Source organism: Salmo salar, chromosome ssa20 (assembly GCF_905237065.1).
Source record: "Salmo salar chromosome ssa20, Ssal_v3.1, whole genome shotgun sequence".
Classification (NCBI taxonomy): Eukaryota; Metazoa; Chordata; class Actinopteri; order Salmoniformes; family Salmonidae; genus Salmo; species Salmo salar.
The window spans coordinates 63,555,308-63,576,251 of record NC_059461.1 but is presented as its reverse complement, the minus strand read 5'-3'; the positions used below and the strand labels follow the sequence as shown (position 1 = coordinate 63,576,251).

At 38.5% G+C, this 20,944-nt stretch overlaps 1 protein-coding gene across 1 annotated transcript in view; it reads right to left on the bottom strand.

Moving 5' to 3' along the window:
• Nucleotides 1–385: 385 nt before the first annotated feature.
• flot2b (flotillin 2b) overlaps nt 386–20,944 on the bottom strand; it is a 41,575-nt gene continuing 21,016 nt past the window's right edge. Inside the window, exons 5-11 of the mRNA XM_014163120.2 lie at nt 9,552–9,670; nt 8,942–9,055; nt 8,660–8,779; nt 8,112–8,326; nt 7,583–7,766; nt 2,048–2,197; nt 386–1,739 (exon numbers count right to left, since the gene is read on the bottom strand). Coding sequence (XP_014018595.1) covers nt 1,701–1,739; nt 2,048–2,197; nt 7,583–7,766; nt 8,112–8,326; nt 8,660–8,779; nt 8,942–9,055; nt 9,552–9,670 — 941 coding nt within the window. The 3' untranslated portion in view covers nt 386–1,700. The remainder of the gene's footprint in view (nt 1,740–2,047; nt 2,198–7,582; nt 7,767–8,111; nt 8,327–8,659; nt 8,780–8,941; nt 9,056–9,551; nt 9,671–20,944) is intronic.

The following is a 20,944-nucleotide window of genomic DNA, read 5'->3' as shown; positions in this document are numbered from 1 at the left end:
GTAATGTGGAATGACAATAGTGTAACAGCACATATACCCATTTTCACAATTATATTTCATTAAAAGCAAGATAAATTACTAAATACATTGAATAGCATTGTCTGAACAGGAGTAATATCTTTCTCTGACACAAGTGTATGATATACAGAGTTATCTTTAGCAAAGATTACATTGTGCACAGAACCTAAAGGGCTGTCTTACATGGCTTAACATTGACTTATATTACTATATTAAACTGCACCCCCCCCCAAAAAAAAATAAGTGCCTGTCAATGTTATAGTCAAGTCACACTAATCAAATGAAACATGAAATTAAGAAATCAACAGAATGAACAAAATCACTTCTTAAACATATCCCAGCTCATGTTTTTTTTTTTAAACTCGTGTATAATAAAAAATGATATGGTGCAATGACTAGTATTTGGCTATGAGTAACGCCATTTTACTTCTTCTTGGGCTCAAAAACCCTTCAATATTTCACATACTGAACCTTCTCCAGGACAAAGAGTTTTCTCAATAAATTACCCTGGATCATAGCATCCCACAAAGTTCATAATCTCTCCCTCAAACTTCAAAGTCAATTCAGTACTTCAACTTACTTTGAGACAATTCAGAAAGATGCATTGTAGCCAAAGGAATAAAGGTCTGGCAATCAGGTTTCTGTGATTAGTAAAAAAGGCCATTATTGTTGCTATAAATGAAAGTGTGTTAGGAATAATGTACTAAACCTATTGTTTACAACATACTAAATGAAAACACATGATTGCTTGTTGAGTGGGAAGAATTCCCAGTTACTCAGAGTTTTGACTAAGTAGAAGCATAAATACATTTGAGGATAGTAAGCAGTGAGCACCTTGTTTCATGTAGCACTTCATACAACTTGTCACCTGATTGCGAAAACCCATAACGCATCATAAAGGATACACATTAAATCAGTTAAATAAAAAATTATATACATTAGAGTACAGTAACTTCAATAACCTATACAATAATCACGTGATAGCAAGAATGGATAATGACTCAGTAATCATGAAGTGTATAATTGGCAAGGTGAGTAAACCTTTGGAAGAAAATCACTGAGGTTGCTCTTCTTAACAGCTAACTGTTCACTGAAATTACATGGTAAGGTAGAGACTAGAGAGGTATATGAGTTAAAGAAAAAAAGGCTCAGTTCATGCTAAATGATAACAATGTATCCCATGTGATCTACTTATTGTAAAAGGCTTCCATGATTGAAAAAGTAGTGAACTCAAAGATACATAGAGGAGCAGCAGTACATGCAGATATTCTGGTCCTGTAGAAATTAAGGCACAAGAGGTTAAAAAAAATCCACTTCATATAAAAAAAACATATATATATATATATATACATATATACATATACATATATACATATATATATATACATATATACATATATACATACATATATACATATACATATATACATATATATATACACATATACATATATATACATATACACATATACATATATATATACATATATACATATACACATATATATATACACATATACATATATATATATACACATATATATATATATACACACATATACATATATATATACATACATATACATATATATATAAACATATATATAATCATTTCAAGTGTATTGAAGGCAGTCTATGGGAGTGCATAAAACAGATATCGGAGTAGAAGGGAGAGATTGTTTTCAGGCCTGAGCATAAGTCATCTTCTGCAGTAGTGGGATCTGTTGAATAGAAAACAAAAACAATTCAATTTAGGCTAGAAAGAGATATCGTATTCTAAGGTTTGATTTCAATATTTCTGAAAAATTGCATGTAGGCTGGAAAATCCAACAGCACCAATAGGATCCTATGCAACATATTAGCTAATTCATAGAATTAGAATTACTATAACAGACATTACCACTATTCAAGTCAACGTTCCATGATAGGTGGACCATCTGGCAGCAATAATGAGTGTAATTCTATTTCTATAGACACACTAATATATGTTTCACCTACAATTTTCACCATAGACCACACCCCTAATTACCTTTGATAGGTCAATTCCAGTGAGGGCGTTGACGGACACTGGAAGTTCAGCCAAGAGGCGATTCACTTCCCCAGTCACACGGTTGCCCTCCCCGCTCAGGATGACTATCTCATTGGTCCTGGCCAGCGGTGCTGCCACCTTGGCTGCAATCTAGGAAGACACGGGCACATTGAGATGTTTTTTTATTGTGCTCACATCACAAGACACGTTTAAGGTATATGATGTCATATTACATCAACTGGTGTAAACCTCCGGTTGAACAAATCAACTGACTTGTGAGTCACTTTAAAATGGTGTAATCTGCCACTTGTACTACCACCTCTAACACTGGCTGACAAAGATACTGTAGATAACTACTGGTGGGTTATGACTGATACTACTGTACTTTGTCCAGTCAAAAAGAAAGAAACAAAAGTCAAACACTGGCTTGTCATTATTACAGTGACGAGATTAACTGTTTATTACTGCTTTATTAGTATCAAATGTGACTAGGTTTATCTGGGGGCATGCTAATGAGTGTGTCTACCAATGTTGTGTTCAAGACCACCTAAAGCGAGACTGATTCAAGACCAAGACCGGAGCAAATCGAGTCAGAGTCAAGACCGAGACCGGGAGGGGGACAAGGGGTCCGAGAGCGAGTCAAGATTGAGACCAGAAAAATGTCAAATTCAAAACCATGATTTTAATTTTGTCAAATCACCACCATAATAAGAGTTGAATGTCCAGTATTTCTGTGTTCATATTTCAGAACATATGGATTCTTGAGACATTCAGAATAGTGAAAAAATGCTGCTGAGGGAAAATATAGCGACTCTACAAATTATTACTAACCCAAACATAGTGGGGAACAATGGACCTTCTACGCCTTCAGAGAAGGGCTAAGGATTTATAAAATAATGATTATAATACAATAATGATAATTATATTACTATCTTCAATGATGTTCGGATTTAATCTCTTCAGTTTTTGTTAGAAAGGGTTAACACTGAAGGGAAAAAAGATCCAATCAGGATTTAACTTTGCTGATCTCTAGGGAGCTAAATCTAGCTAGCTAAAAATAAGCCATTGGATAGGCCATCATAAGCTAAATAAAGGTGTCTGGGATTCAACTGTATTAGGGCAAAATTTTGGAGTGACAGTAGAATCAACCAATCACATTTTGACTTAATGGGTAGGACTGTTTTTACAAAAACATGGAAACTTCTGCTTTCTTGCAGGCCAACTGGTCACTACTCAATAGTGAGCAGACGTTTTTCCACGGTCTAGCTAGATGAAGTTTGATTTGAACAAAAGCTATTTGTCACATGCGCAGAATACAACTGGTGTAGACCTTACTGTGAAACGCTTACTTACAAGCCCTTAACCAACAGTGCAGTTCAAGAAAGAGTTAAGAAAATATTTACCAAATAAACGAAAGTAAAAAATAATAAACAAAGTTACAATAACAAGGTTATATACAGGGGGTACCGGTACCGAGTCAATGTGCGGGGGTAAAGGTTAGTCAAGGTAATTTGTACATGTACACTACAGTTCAAAAGTTTGGGGTCACTTAGAAATGTCAGTTTCTGAAAAGAAAGCAATTTTTTTGTCCATTAAAGCCTAGTAGCCTGGTGGTTAGAGCGTTGGGCCAGTAACCAAAACGTGTTATGGACAGATTAATCTATGTTTGAGGTGTTCAGATCACAAAGAAGAACATTCATGAGACGCAGAAAAGATTTTGGAGGAGCACTTGACGCCATCTGTCAAGCATGATGGAGACAATGTGATGTTCTGGGGGTGCTTTGGTGGTGGTAAAGTGGGAGATTTGCACAGGGTAAAAGGGATCTTGAAGAAGGAAGGCTATCACTCCATTTTGCAACGCCATGCCATACCCTGTGGACAGCGCTTAAATGGAGCCAATTTCCTCCTACAACAGGACAATGATCCAAAGCACAGCTCCAAACTATGCAATAACTATTTAGGGAAGAAGCAGTCTGGGTGGCCATTTGATTAATTGTTCAGCAGTCTATGGCTTGGGGGTAGAAGCTGTTAAGGAGCCTTTTGGTCTTTGACTTGGTGCTCTGGTACTGCTTGCCGTGCGGTAGCAGAGAGAACAGTCTATGACTTGGGTGACTCGAGACTTTGACAACAATTTTTGGGTCTTTCCTCTGATACCGCCTAGTATATAGGTCCTGGATGGCAGGAAGCTTGGCCCTGCTTTGAGTACATGTCCTGGTAATCCGTCTGGCTTTGTGAATGTTGACCTGTTTAAAGCGAGTCACTGGTACTCCCTGCTTTAGTTTTGGCTTGTAAGCTGGAATCAGGAGGATAGAATTATGGTCAAATTCACCAAATTGAGGGAGAGCTTTGTATGAGTGTGTGGAGTAAAGGTGGTGTAGAGTTCTTTTTCCCTCTGGTTGCATATTAGACATTGCACATGCTGGTAGAAATGACGTAAAACAGATTTAAGTTTGCCTGCATTAAGGTTACCAGCCACTTGGAGCGCCGTTTCTGGATAAGCATTTTCTTGTTTGCTTATGGCCTTATACAGCTCGTTGAGTGCGGTCTTAGTGCCAGCATCGGTTTGTGGTGGTAAATAGACGGCAACGAATAATACAGATGAGAACTCTCTTGGTAGATAGTGTGGTCTACAGCTTATCATAAGGTATTCTACCTCAGGCGAGCAATACCTTGAGACTTCTTTAATATTAGACACCAGTTGTTATCGCACACCAGTTGTTTTTGACAAATAGACACACACCCCCGACCCTAGTCTTACCAGGCGTAGCTTCTCTGTCCTGCCGATACATGGAAAATCCCGCCAGCTTTATCCATGTCGTCGTTCAGCCACAACTCGGTGAAACATAAGATATTACAGTTTTAATGTCCTGTTGGTAGGATAATCTTGATCGTAGATCATCCATTTTGTTTTCCAATGATTGCACGTTGGCCAATAAAACGGATGGCAATGGAGGTTTACTCACTCGCCTATGAATTCTCAGAAGGCAGCCCGATCTCCACCCCCTTTTTCTCCGTCTTTTCTTCACGCAAATGACGGGGATTTGGGGCCGTTCCCGAGAAATCAGTATATCTTTGCGTCGGACTCATTCAAATCTTTGTCCAGTTCGAGGTGAGTAATCACTGTTCTGATTTCCAGAAGTTATTTTCGGTCATAAGAGACGGTAGCAGCAACATTATGTAGAAAATAAGTTTTAAAAAAAAGTTACAAACAATGTGAAAAAAAAATAAAAAATAGCACAGTTGGTTAGGAGCACGTAAAACAGCAGCCATCCCCTCCGGCGCCATTTCAAAAGTCGGCTAGTTTGCAGCGGCTGCAGCAGGTGTTATCAAAAAGGATGTTGCTAATTTGTTAGCTTCTCCCATTTCAATAATAACTTTCAAGAAGAAGTTACGTTTCAAATCATCATCATCATCTGGTGAGTCGAACTGTGTTTTTTATTGCAGCCATCCCTTTGAAAATAACGTGTGTGAAACCGCGTTGCATTTAAAGTGGAACTGAAAGCATTTTAGCAACATGAAATCTTATGAACATTTGTTCATATACACCCCCAGAAAGAATGAAACTTTTTTTATTTTTATGACAAGCGACCACTTAGATATGATCATTTTCACATTTTCATGAATTCTTAGAATGTTTGGGAGTAACGTATACTAAGGCAGTTGTGAAAATTCTATAGTATTATAGAGGCCTTGCGTTTGGACAATTAATAGACACTGCAGTAGATAAAACTGAATAAAAACATCTGTCTTGTCCAGAACCGGAGTCTACACAGACCAGTGCGCTATAGCCAACCAGAGCTACTGTAGGCCTTCATATAAACAAGCCATCACAAGGGCCTGCCTTCATTCACTTTGAACTGGACTGTGTTTACAGGCAGTAGCAACAGCGTGACTTTAGATCATTAGAACGCATTCACCAAAAGCCACAAAATACACCTGAATGGATTTCTGCAAATATGTAAACACCACAGGAGTCCTCTTACATCTGGGAACTTTACAGTCCTATTGAGCGTTCTTGACTAACTATTACCTTTTTTGCCTACTTTTACTGGCACCTGTCATATCAGTTGTTCTGTGCTCTGGCACACTCAGAACAGAGTGCTCTGAAATCGGAGTAAACAACCAGAGTGAATTTGCCAAATCAAGAGATATGCTAACTGGATAACAGTCATTCAAGTTTTTGCTAGCTAACCAAATGACACCTGCATCTCTAGCTGTGTATAGCCACTGAAAAATTATGAGGGGAAAAAGTCAAGTCACTCCCACTCCTCCAATGGCATAACATCCTCCTAGCCGCCAGCTAGCTAACATTAGGCTCTGTGCTTTTAACTTTCTACATAAATAGATATGCTAGCCTATTAGCCACATTGACTGACTTTTGATCATTGCCCTTGCTAGTTTGATTGTATTGACATTCCTAGCCTTAGTTACATTTGTCCGAATGGAGGCAGCAAACAATGTACCAGGCCAGCTGTGATTTACATCCAGATAACAATAGTTTTTGTAGTAACAAGACATGTATTGGTGAATTATATTAACCATGCATTGAACTGCATCCATCTATTCTGCCAACAATGCCTTAATGTACGTCATGGGAAGTTGAGTCAAATATAGCATTTTTAAAACCTCGTATGTAGTTGGTTTTGTAGCATAAAACTGAGAATTTTATATTTTGGACTAATATCATGATTGTCTGTTTTATATCTGCAAAGTAGTTAAAACACACAGTTCCACTTTAAACTTTAGGTCACTGGTTACTTTGTGTGCTAAATGTGAAATGTATTATGCAATGGGAAGTAATAGTTACACATTTCGATTGGGAAATACTTAATGGTATTGTTTTTGTATTCTTATGATTGGGACCTGCTGGCTTATGTCTGAGTTTATGGACTGCTTATCCTTTAACATCATGCTGTGTGTGACTGCTGTCTTTCCATCGGCCCTATGCAATGGTGTAGTGATGCCTGGAGAAGTGGGTATACTCTAATTTTGCAAAGAAAGTTCCCAAATGGCCCACCAAGTGAAGGAAAGGCACGCTATGTGAAAAATCCAGTTTTTTTTAATGAGTTTTTCTATAGATTTTTCAGAATTTCACTCTCAAAATCACACCTTTTTTTTAAATAGAAAAAAAAGACAGTACGCAACAATGCTTAAACCACATCAAGCTTATTGGGTGGGCCTGTCAGGGCCTGGCTCCCCAGTGGGTGGGCCTCTGTCCACCCAGGCCCATCCATGTCTATGATGCAAACAGACACTAACTGTCCGAGACCGAGTCAAGACCGATCTGACACCAAGACAAGACAGAGATACTCAATATATGGTCTTGAGACTGGTCTTGAGTAGTACAACACTGGTGTCTACAGTAAATCTACACATTACTACCTCAATATGAATACATCTGTATGAAGGTCTCGTCAAGGCAGTCGTGATTTAATCTGATTAAATCTAAACAATTCAAACACACGTGTAGATACACTGCATTTAAAAACATTAAACACAATATGACTTATGTGACTTAATTCCATAGTGTATTACCTTGGGAAGGGCCTCCAGGACCAGAGCAGTCTTGGCTGCCTCTCCATACTTCTGGTAGGCCTCAGCCTTCAGCCTCATCTTCTCAGCCTCAGCCTTCCCTATAGCCTCTATGGAGCAGGCCTCTGCCTCGCCTATCCTCCGGATCTTCTCTGCCTCCGCCTGGGCCGTCAGAACCTTCTTCATCCTGAAAGACAACACACTCGTATCAGAACAAATTGGAAACAAGAATGAGTTCCGAAACAAACAATTTGTATGTAATTCATATGCTATTATTGTGTAACTACCATTTAACCTGATCACTTAGTAAATACCGGGACATTTTTGCACTGTTAAATGAAGTGCTACCAATCTATATGTGTTGAAGCGTTCCAGACTGATGAGAAAATGTTTTTTTTGCGATAGAAGACAATGCACAAAAGTTGAATGGAATCACTAGTGAAGGACATAGTTTGTATGTTACAGCTAGGTAAGCGTATAATGGGAAATAGACTGTGGATATGTTCTGTTATAATATAAAAGGTATTCCTACTTCTGTCCCTCAGCCAGCTGCTGCATCTTGTATGCCTCTGCCTCGGCAGGCCTCTTCACTATGGCGATGAGCTCCTTCTCTGTGCGGACAATCTCCTTCTCCTCAATGGTGATCTGCTTCTTCCTCTGAACCACCTCAATCTCTATCTCCTCCAGCCTGATCTTCTGCTGTTCTTTAGCTGCCTGCAGCTCATAGGCCAGCTGAGCTTCCGCTTTCTGGAGACACAGGGACAGAGAGACATGACCATGACGTCCATGTTGAAGCACACAGACAGAGAGACAGGATCATGACTTGGCCGTCTATGTTGATAGAGGAGTTTTAATGTTAAGGTTGGCTGGAGGGAGCATTTGGCTGCTTAGGGCTATATTCAATGTTCATTCCAGGCTCTCTGATCACGTAAGATGTCGCATTTACTAAATTACTAACGCCTAATGATAATTTAGACTCGGATGGACCAACATCATAGAATCATTTAGTAGACTGGAATTTCTACCACACTGTACTTATTTAACTGGCATTCAAGGGTGGAGCATGGAGTTCATGCAGACCTTGGTGTTGACTTCTTGGTTGAAAGCAGCCTTCTGCAGTTCAAGTTCTCGTTTGGAGTCGGCCATCTTGGTGTCGGCCAGGAACTTGACATCCATCATCTCCTTCTTGCACTCAGCTTCCTGGCAAGAGAGTGAGAGAGAATAATATACATGAGAGGAAAAGGGGAAATTAATAAAATGAACTTACAAACTTCTCAAATGAAAAGTATGTATATTAATACAGACAAACAGAGCCCCAGAAATAACTGCCCTCTGGAATTAATCAAGTTTATTGAATCTTACTCTTATCCCAGCATCTCTTTCTGCCTCTGCCACACCGATGTCTGCATCCCTCTGAACTGCTGCTGTCTGAGTTTTCCCCAGGGAGCTCAAGTAGTCCAGTTTATCATAGACATCCTACAACACGCACGCACGCACGCACGCACGCACGCACGCACGCACGCACGCACGCACACACAAGCTCAGATTACAACACACAACCTGAGACACTTGAGGGAACAAAAACGTCAATAAAATGTCCAACAACATGTGATAACATCTAATTGATTGTAGCCCTTGCAGTGAAGAGCTGATAATTAAAAGTGTATCTCATTGATGGGGACTGTGACAGTCTAGTCTAATTCACAGCTATTAGACCTACTTACTACCAGTCCACAATCAATCATAATCAACAACGGTGAAGACTAGTTAATTGGAGTCGCCTCCCAATCAACATCATCCATTAAATTCCATAGGAAAACAAGCACCAATACACATGGAATGCAAAATAATATATTTTTTAAAGTCACACGATAAACACAGCAAAGGCAAAAAAACAACATTCCAAAAAAAAAATAAAGGTGTGTTTAACTGCCTTTACCTCCACACTTCATGGCACCCTCAACAGACTCACCTTGATAGTGAAGCTGAGGATCTCGATGCCCATCCTGCCCACGTCGGGAGCTGCCACCTCCCTCACCAGCTGGGCAAACTTGTCCCTGTCCTGGTAGATTTGCTCCACTGTCAGTGTGCCTGTGGAGAGGGGAGAGCAGCAGAGCCCGTCAGTGTCTCTATACCACTGGATATAGACCCACTTCACTTACTGACTACTTTATTAAAGCTATCCCACATGGTAGTTAAATAATCACTGAAATTCATGGGTATTTAGAAAGACAAAATGCATTGTTAAAAGCACAGATCTATAAAGTCGTCATTATCATATAGTAAAACATGATAAAAATCTCATAATACAGAACATATGTTTACTTTTCAATAGTGCAGTCTATATATTCTTGGATTTCATGTTTGTGGTTTTAGAAGTTACCAGTGGTGGAAAAAGTACCCAACTGTCATACTTGAGTAAAAGTAAAGATACCTTAATAGAAAATGACTCAAGTAAAAGTCACCCAGTAAAATTCTACTTGAGTAAAAGTCTAAGTATTTGGTTTAAAATATAGTTAAATATCAAAAGTAAAAGTATAAATCATTTCAAATTCCTTAAATTAAGCAAACCGGATGGCACCATTTGTATTTTTTTTTTCATTTACAGAAAGCCAAGGGCACACTCCAACATTCAGACATCATTTACTAGTGATGGGCATTCTGGCTCTTTCAGTGAGCCGGCTCGTTCGGCTCGGCTCAGCTCACCAAAAAGAGCTGGCTCTTTTGGCTCCCAAATGGCTCTTTAAAAAAATATATGTTTTGTATTTTTTCAAGTCAAACAGTTTGAGATACTATGACTATGATTGGTGTTAAAACAACTCTAATTAAATGAAATCATACTCTACCTTAACCACAATGTATTTAAAAATGCATTGGTTTGTTATGGAAAAGAATGCTATTAAACATTTGCATTTAAAGTATATATTTTTTATGTATATAAACAAAGTGCATATAAATCTAACCATTCAAAACGAACACAATCTGAACAGTATAATAGAATATTGCACCATATCAAAGAAAAATAAATAACAATTTGCAAAACTGCAGCATCCCACAAATTGAAAATGTAAAAAAGAAGGATGCTATTACACATGTGCATTTAAAGTATACCTTTTTTAATGTATGTAAACAAAGTGCATATAAATGTAACAAACCGGTGCATTGACAATGGCCAGGGTAGAGATGATGGCATCCATTGACTCAAGAAACCACTTCAACATATAAAATGTTGAATTCCACCTTGTAGTGCAGTCTTGTTTAGGCCTCAGCTCAGTCATCCCCATCTGGCGTTGTGTAGACTTTCGTTTTTCAGCACTTACTGTGCTCCTGTGGAAGTATTCCGCAGTTGCTTTCACTTTGTCCACAGTAGGCTTCATCACCTTCAGAGCATCTCTTACAATCAGGTTGATTGTGTGGGCAAGACATGGATGATGGGTCCATTTTAACATTTTCATGGCTTTGGTTATGTTAGCTGCATTGTCGCTAACAAAACACACCACTTTTCCATCTACTGCCATTCTCTGGCCACTCTCAACAGTTCCTCTGCCAAGTTCTCTGAGGTGTGTCTGTCGCTGAACTCAAAGCAGTCCAGAAGACAAAAAATATTCAATGAAGTGCAAGTAAACGACATGTAAGAAGTGGTTACCCTTGACGTCCAGCAGGCAGTGGTCAGGCAAACTGCAGTAGCTTTTTGGACTCTTTCCCGCACTGAAGCCTGTGTGCTCTCGTACAATTGTGGAATAAGTGATTTTGAACGAGTTTTCCTGCTTGGAATTGTGTACATTGGATTTAGACTACTGCTATAATTTCTAAAACCTCTGTCCTCCACGATCGAAATGGCTGGAAATCGGTGGCAATAATTTTAGCCAATGCAATATCAATTTGGCCTTGTTTTGCTACGGACATAGACTTTGGCATAAACTGGTCCATAGAAGACTGCGTTGCTGTGGATCGCGGAGTAGGCCTACTTGACTAAGTGGATACATCTCCACGTGTGGAGGTGCTGGCTCCACCACTATCACTAGCAGGCCCGCTAGTTTCTCGAAGCTCCGCTACAGCTAGCTTCACAGTTGGGTGCACAGTTCGCATATGATTCCGACTCATTTTCCAGCTGTTGTTTTCACAGCTGTCCTTCCTCTCTGTCCTCGACTGCTAAGTATGTGACTGAGTGAGTTCGCTTGGCCCTCCCTCACACATCTTTGGTTCATTGGTTGACACTGCGTGTCTGATTGACAGGAACAACAGGTGAGGCTGTTAGTCGGAGCAGACAGTCAGAACGAATGTGTGCGCTTGAGCATTTAGGCCTATATTATTTTTTCGTTCTTTGAATTACTTAATTCTATTCATTTAAATCTTTTGATTATTCATATCTTAATTTTTTATATATTTCTATAAATAGATTCGGCTCTTCTGATATGCGAGCCAGCTCCCAACATTCACCTACAAGAGCCGGCTCTTAGAGCCGACCCGTTCGCGAACGACCCATCACTATCATTTACAAACGAAGCATGTGTGTTTAGTCCGCCAGATCAGAGGCAGTAGGGATGACCAGGGATGTTCGGTTGATAAGTGCGTGAATTAGACTATTTTCCTGTCCTGCTAAGCATTCAAAATGTAACGAGTACTTTTGTGTGTCAAGGAAAATGGAGTAAAAAGTGAAATATTTTCTTAAGGAATGTAGTGAAGTAAAAGTACAGATACCCCCCCAAAAATGACTTAAGTAAAAATACTTTAAAGTACTACTTAAGTACTTTACCCTTTCATACATTCAGGCTCTCATTACATTTACATTTTGAAAAATTATTTGAATTTAGACAGGCTATATTTAGTACAAAGCCTTAACAGACTGTTTGAAAAGCTACCTATCAGCAATTTGTTGTTGAAAAACTACCCATTAGCAAAAACCATGTGTGTGTTGTTAAGTTCGTGTTTTAAGTATGCCAATATTTCTGATATTACGGTGCTATCACTCTGTTATTAGTGTGCCTACGCAGGAGTCTCATTATTGATTAACCTAGCCTGAGTGCAATGGCAACCATGTATTGTGCTATTTTTTGTGTTAACATTGATAGCAGAGGATGGCTAATAACGACAACGTGCCACCTCGCGTTGTAATATCCGTTGAGGTCGTATGAAAGTTGGAAAAATGAACTGGACACGGGTTACTAATCTGGACAAGAAAAAGCAAGCACTTGTGGTGGTATTATCGCTCGAAGGAAGAGCGAGAGATACAGCACTGGAAATATCCGTTGAGGACTTGGAGGATGATGGTATGGGAACTTTCATTAGAGCACTGGATTCTGTGTTTATTAAAGAAGATGCCTACGAGGCATATTCAAACTTTGACAGTGTTACTAGAGACATTTCGGTTGCAATGACGGACTACATAATTGATTTTGAACAGAGTAAAAAAATAACAAAAAATAACAAATCAATACAGGAAGTATATGTGGGAACACAAGTATATATAAATAATATACAAAGGACAATTGGGCTAGGGGGTACCATATCACATTACACAAGGACTTTAAGGGACATACACTTATTATTCTAACAGCTTTTTCTTAGAGTATTTAATTGTCTTAAAATACGGTTCAATTTCTTTTGTAAGGTAAGAAAATGTGGTGTTTTGTTTGTAAATGTACATTTGTGAATATGAAATTTGGCCAAAAGAATAATGAAATGAATTGCATAAAAATGTTTCAGCTTATTTCTATCGTAGGTAAAGAATCCAAGCAGTACATCTCACCACAATAGTGTAAAATCTTCATAAATGTGTTCAATTATAAATCTACTGATGTCTTGCCACAGTTTTCTTACTTGAATACAATGCCAAAAAAGATGCAACACCGTTACTGGGTGGTCATTACAAAAGGAGCAATTTGAGTTGATGTTTTCCTTAAACTTCTTTATATAGTGGTTGGCAGGATAATATTTATGAATAATTTTAAAGGAAATTTCCTTAATTTTGTTAACAAGTAGGTATGTGTGTGGCAACATCCAAACTTTTTTCCAACAGATATTATCATTAAATCCATTCCAATAAGGCATGACATAAGGTATAGATACATCCTGCTGAAACAAGGTTCGTATCGCTCTGTTGTTGAATGGACCAAAAGAGAAACAAATCTTTCCTACTGATGAGTCAACAGGTTCAGCGGAAGGTAGGCTCTGAGGGTCAGGTCTTGACACGTTCCTGAATAATAAAGTAACACCTGAGGGAATGGCATCTAAAACAATTGCAAAATCTTTAGGTGTTAGAGGGACCTTGTAAAGTGATAAGAATTCCTTATAACTGAGTAAAAGACCCTCTGCATTTACAAGTTGGCTCACCAATATTCCAGTGTTTTTCTTGCTATACTTTATTTAATTTGCCACCATGGCATTTTTTTTGCCTTTACCTCCCTTATCTCACATCATTTGCTCACATTGTATATAGTCTTATTTTTTTCTACTGCATCATTGATTGTATGTTGTTTTACTCCATGTGTAACTCTGTGTTTTTGTATGTTGTCGAACTGCTTTGCTTTATCTTGGCCAGGTCGCAATTGTAAATGAGAACTTGTTCTCAACTTGCCTACCTGGTTAAATAAAGGTGAAATAAAAAAATAAAAAATAAAATAGGATATTATTTCGGAACCAATATTCTAAAAACAAAGAAGTATTTTTATACAATTTATTCCATATATAATATCTGTGTGGAGAAAAATTATGCTTATAAATTAAGGACCATGACAAGAAAACCTGCTGATGAAAAGCAGAAAGTTTCACTGGAACTTTGTCAATATTATAATTGCAAACCAACATGAAGTTAAGGCCAGCAAAAGTAGAGAAGACATGATGAGGAATAAAATTCCACATAGAAGTGGGTCTTCTTAGGAATTGTTTTATCCAATTGATTTTAAAAGTATTATTTAAGGTAGTAAAGTCCAGAAAATTCAGCCCATTATTCTCATAAGTATTCATTACAACAGTTTTCCTAATGTAATGGGTACGTTTTCTCCACAGAAAGTTGAAAAGCATCTGGTCTATCTCCTTGCTTATTTTACTGTCAAGATATAAAGATAAAGCGCCATATGTTAGTCTAGAGATACCTTCAGCCTTGGTTATTAGGACTCTTCCTTTTAAAGATAAGTCCCTTTGTAGCAATTGATTTAGCTTCTTCTGGGGTTTTTTAATAAGAGGGTTCAAATTTAGTAAGCCTCTAGACATCTGATCCTTTGTAATGGTTATGCCTAAATATGTAAGTTCTTCTTTTACTGGAATACCATAATATGAAGGTGTCACACAATCTTTGACAGCCATGAGTTCACATTTATTAATGTTAAGATATAGACCAGACGCTTTGGAAAAGGATTGTATCACATTGATCGATATGGGAATTTAGTTAGCATCTTTCAGAAAGTGTAGTATCATCAGCCAGTTTGCTTATAATAATTTCTTTACCAGCTATGGAAATACCTTGTACAGGACTATTATTTAAAGAATTTGTAAGAAGTTGGGTGATTAATAAAAACAGGTACGGCGAGATAGGAATTAGGCAAGGTTGTCCTCTCTTTAACTCAAATCTAGGTGAGGTGCCATATTTCAATTTGATAGAGCTGTTACCACGTGTATAGAGTCATTATAGCCTTACAGAAAAAAATCCCCAAAGCCAAGTCTCTCAAGGGAGTGGAAGAGGAACTGATGCTCTACTGTGTCAAATGCTTAATAAAAATCGAAAAATAAAATGAAGCTATCCTCGGTTATTAGGTCTGAGTAGTCAAGTATGTCTAATACTAGTCTGACATTGTTAGAAATATGTCTGTTCCTCATAAAGCCAGACTGTGTTTCATCAATGATTGCATCCAGGACTTCTTTAATTCTTTTTGCAAGTAGAAAGGCTAATATCTTATAGTCATTATTAAGAAGACAAATTGGACACCAGTTATCGATGAACAGCACTTCTTTTTTAGGCTTAGGTATCAGTGTCATTAACTCCTGACTCATTGTAGGAGGGAGAACATTGTTTTTAATACTCTCTAAAAAAAAAAACTTCAAATAGGAAGGGAGCTACTTATTCAGAAAATAATTTGTAAAATTCTGATGTAATTCCATCAACACCTGGTGATTTATTGTTCTTTAGATGTTTTATAGACTGTATAATCTCTTCAACTTTGATGGGTTCATCTGTAACGGGCGTCGTAAGGATTGGACCAAGGTGCAGCGGGAACGTGTATACTCATCTTCTTTATTAAATCAAAAGAAGGAAAAACAAACAAATCACGTATACAAAACGAACAACACTAAACAGTTCTGTCAGGTGCACAGACACAAAACAGGAAACATCTACCCACAAATCCCATTACAAAAACACCCCTATACATAGGACCTTCAAATCAGAGGCAACGAGGAACAGCTGCCTCCAATTGAAGGTCAATCCAATGAACTAAACAGACTAGACTGAACATAGAAATACACTAACATAGAACATAGACCAAAAAACCCCGGAACACATAAAACAAACACCCCTCTTACATAAGTACATAGCCCAACAAACCCCGAACCACGTAAAACAAACACCCCCTGACCAAACTACAATAACAAATAACCCCTTTACTGGTCAGGACGTGACATCATCACACTGTTTAGATTCTATATCACTGATAGAGTGAACATTATTCAGTGAGTCAAAAAACATATCTGTGGATTCCTGACAGTACATAGAGCTATACAATTTTCTGTAAAAATTGCTACAGTATTTAGCGATTCATTTTTGGTCATCTGTAATAACACCATCAATGTTTAACTTATGGATAGTGTTATTTGTAGAGTGAAATTTCTCAAGTCTAAAGAAATAGGATGAATTCTGTTCTCCCTCCTCAATCCATTTTTTCCTAGATCTAATAAAGGCTCCTTCTGCTTTTAATCTATATATATTATCCAGTTTATTTTGAAAACTCAATCAGTTCCATCTTCTCCTCTCCCGAGAGGCCGGCTGGGGACCTCTGAGAAAGGGAAGTTATCTTAATGATCACCTTTTCCTCCTCAACTCTTCTGGTCTTAGCAAGATTACTACCATATTTTCTAAGGTATTTGGACACCTCAAATTTAAAGAGCTCCCAGTTCTTGCAATAAGATTTTTCTTCACAAGCCCTTTCCCAAAAGTGTGAAAGCAGATCTTTAACCTCAAACTTAACTATATCATTATTTAATAAATTACATTTACATTTAAGTCATTTAGCAGATGCTCTTATCCACGACTTACAAATTGGTGCATTCACCTTATGATATCCAGTGGAACAACCACTTTACAATTGTGCATCTAAATCTTTTAAGGGGGGGGGTTAGAAGGATTACTTTATCCTATCCTAGGTATTCCTTAAAGAGGTGGGGTTTCAGGTGTCTCCGGAAGGTGGTGATTGACTCCACTGTCCTGGCGTCTTGAGGGAGCTTGTTCCACCATTGGGGTGCCAGAGCAGCGAACAGTTTTGACTGGGCTGAGCGGGAACTGTGCTTCCTCAGAGGTAGGGGGGCCAGCAGGCCAGAGGTGGATGAACGCAGTGCCCTTGTTTGGGTGTAGGGCCTGATCAGAGCCTGAAGGTATGGAGGTGCCGTTCCCTTCACAGCTCCGTAGCAATCACCATGGTCTTGTAGCGGATGCGAGCTTCAACTGGAAGCCAGTGGAGAGAGCGGAGGAGCGGGGTGACGTGAGAGAACTTGGGAAGGTTGAACACCAGACGGGCTGCGGCGTTCTGGATGAGTTGTAGGGGTTTAATGGCACAGGCAGGGAGCCCAGCCAACAGCGAGTTGCAGTAATCCAGACGGGAGATGACAAGTGCCTGGATTAGGACCTGCGCCGCTTCCTGTGTGAGTGAAATTAGCTATTTAGCTTCCAGTAGGATGCTCTACCAAGGTTAGTATCAGGGGTAAATATTTTGATATCAATGTAAATGGCCCTATGGTCTGTGAGGGGAGTAGTACAAATATTTGTAGTAACAAACTCACTATCAATAAATTTGGATAGAAGACAAAAATCTATTCTGGATTGTCTGGAACCTGTTTTGTTACTCCAAGTGAACGATCTGTCGGCAGGAAACCTCTCTCTCTCCATATAGCAGTAAGACCAAACCTTTCCATAAAAAACTATTAAACCCAAATTCTGATTGGTTGGCCTACCTGGGGGCCATCTATCAGTTGAATTGTCTATAGTAATGTTAAAGTCCCCTCCTATTGTTACGCCCTGACTATGGAGAGCCTTTGGTTCTCCATGATGTTTAGGTCAGAGCGTGACTAGGGGGGTGTTCTAGTCATTTTCTTTCTATGTTTTGGGATTGAGTATGGTTCCCAATTAGAGGCAGCTGATTATTGTTGTCTCTAATTGGGGATCATACTTAAGAGTTCCCTGTTCTCACCTGCTTTGTGGGATATTGTTTTTGAGTTAGTGCATGTTGCACCTCAGTACTGCACGGTCGTTGTTTGTTTCTTGGTTTGTTTTAAGTTTCACTAAAAATAAAGATGTGGAACTCCAATCACGCTGCGCCTTGGTCCGTCTCTCCACACGGTCGTGTCACCTATCAATAATAACGAATTTGGAAATGTAGATAACCAATGAAGTATATGTTTCTCTATAGATTCAAGCAACTCATCATTCTCATGTATGGTGTTGTACCCGTAGAAGTTTACAGTAATGAGCGTAATGTCATTGTAACTGATCACAAGACAAATAAGGGGTCACATTCCAAGTGTAGAATATTACCACCAAAGGTATTTTTCATTGTAGTGACACCAGAGGAGCGTTCAGATCCATGGGAAAGCCAAATATCGTTGCCCCACTGTGACCTCCAGAAGTTGGCATCAGCCGAAATTGAGTGAGACTCTTGAAAAAAGCAAAATTCTGTTCAAAATTGTTTAACAAATAAAAATAAGGCCTTTTGCGTCACATTGTTTCATAACCCCCTAGCATTAAGAAACTATAGACAAAAGACAAAACAACAAAGACTATATAAAGTATAAACTGTAGTAGGATGAGTCAAAAACGTAGGAGCAGTGAACGTAAGTGATAAGGAACCGAGATCTGCACTATTTAAGCCAACTTAAAGTGAAAATAGCTTATTCCATAAACTCTTGAGCTAGCTGTTATCCGGCTATTGAAATTCAACTCAACTGAAAATTACGTTCAAGACCAAACCAAGGGTTATTTGTAGTAAGAGAGACTAACAACCCTCTTTAGTGTAATCAGGAACTATTCTGAGAAATAAAATACCAAATAATAATTTAAATAAAAGGGTACCTACTATTTTAAGTGCATATGAAAACTGATCATAAAACAATTGAATATTTATTTTTATTTTTTTACATATACATGTTCCTAAGCCCTTTTTCACTTGGAAATAAGTATTAATAACTAAATAGAACAATAATTGTGTAAAGTCAGAGCAGACCTGTATGCCCTTTAAAAAGCAGTATCTTAGTATACATAAAAAATAAATAACTTTGTCTTCTTTGTAGGTTTGTAAAAAAAATAATAATAATAGGCCTTCTGGTAATACAAGAACAAACTAATAAATTGAAGTACCTGAGTATTCTGAAAAACAGTCACCTGATGCTTGTTAGGTAAAGTTAAACAATACAAGGAAAATGAGAATACCATGGTCAAAACCATCAATCTGTTCCTTCTGGTGAGATTTTAGGGAGGAATACGGATTTCTGAACCGTTGATGAAGCCTCGTCCTCCGACGAAGTAAGCAGCCTTTCCCTCATTTCGTGCTTTCTTGATCGTTGGCCACAACTTGTTCCTTTCTATGTCCTCTGGGCTGAGATGCTCGGCGAAACGCATACCATGGCTCTGAAGGAAGGCGTTCTTCCTAGCAGCTTTCCAGACAGCATCCCTGTAGAATCTGGCAGTGAAGAGGATGATGATACTCCTTGGTCTTGAATCGTTTTGCTGTTGCTTCTTGCCGAGGCGATGCACAACGTCGATGGTATCACCAACTTTATTCTTCCCTGCAGGCATAACTTCTTGGCAGATGCAGATAGCCTCTCCTCGCACATCCTCATTCTCCACCTCTGGCACGCCGTAGAGTCTCTGGTTCCATCTTCTTGTGTATTGTTCCAGATCAGTGAGACGTCTATGCTGCCCTCCCAAGCAAAAAGGCAGTAACTGCTCAGAGTGGAACTGAGAAAAATGGCTTCAAAGTTTAATTGCCCAGCCAAATGAATTCTAGGGTGATTATTGGAGATGTAATGATCTGTTGCCTTACTATGAGTACATTTTTTATTAACGTTGACCCTGACCTCTGACCCTTAAACAGCAGTTACTGCCGTCTTCCTTGGCATGATACGTTATAAACTGCAGGGTAATACCAAAGCAAAGAGCAGTATCTGCCATTTTTATTTGTTAGTTTACTTCTCATTTATGCTATTAATACAAGAGCAGTGTAATTACTGACAGTGTAACTAAGATACCAGTTGCATTTACATAGAGATGTAGGTTCTTTCCCCTCTGATCCTTTGGTGGAATCAGTTTGGTGGTGATTGACTTGCCCATCATCGTGACAATCAGCCTGTCATTTTTGGGGTGGTAGCCCAATGTCAGAAAAAACACTTTGCACACCTGTTGTGCAAAACCGCTCTGGTTTGGAAGATGGTACAGAAACGACCTGCTGCGTCAACTGTCAGCACCAACAGTGATATTTTTCTTAGATTGCTGTGCCACCATGTGGAAATCCATGTCCTCTTCTCCTTATACTTCATCTCCCCAATACTTTTCCCATATTTCCTTTCGCCTACCCTCTGAAATATTCTGAGTACATTGCCTCTTGCATTTGGGACCACATGGCTTACCCATTGGTGGAATCTTGGATTTCTAGTTTGATAGGCTTAAGGTGGATGATAATCTTCATCATCGGTAATTGATTTCTCATCTGATAGACTGATGTCTAAGGAGTCAGAGACCACCCACTAGTTCTCTATTTCTTCAAATAGTGTTGACACTGACTTCAGTTAAAGGGGGTAGATCAGGAATCTTTGTTGGAATATGGCCCTCAAACTCAACTGAAATAAATAGAGCAAATAAATCAGGGACATGCATCCTAATGATTATATTCTGTCATGGATAATTAATACTGACATTTTGTGGTGTGCAAACATTTGATCATAATCCTTTTCAGGTATTCTATAATATAGGATATATTATCAATATTGATTTTATCTTGTGCAAACATAATTTTCACTGTCATAACTCAGTTCATCTATTAATTTCATACCTGCTCCGAAAAAGGCTCTTAAATTTTCATTTTTATTTAGAAATACAATTGCATGGATGGACATTGACAGGAATAAAACCTAGTATTTACGTGGTTGTACCGTCCTAATGCACCCTCA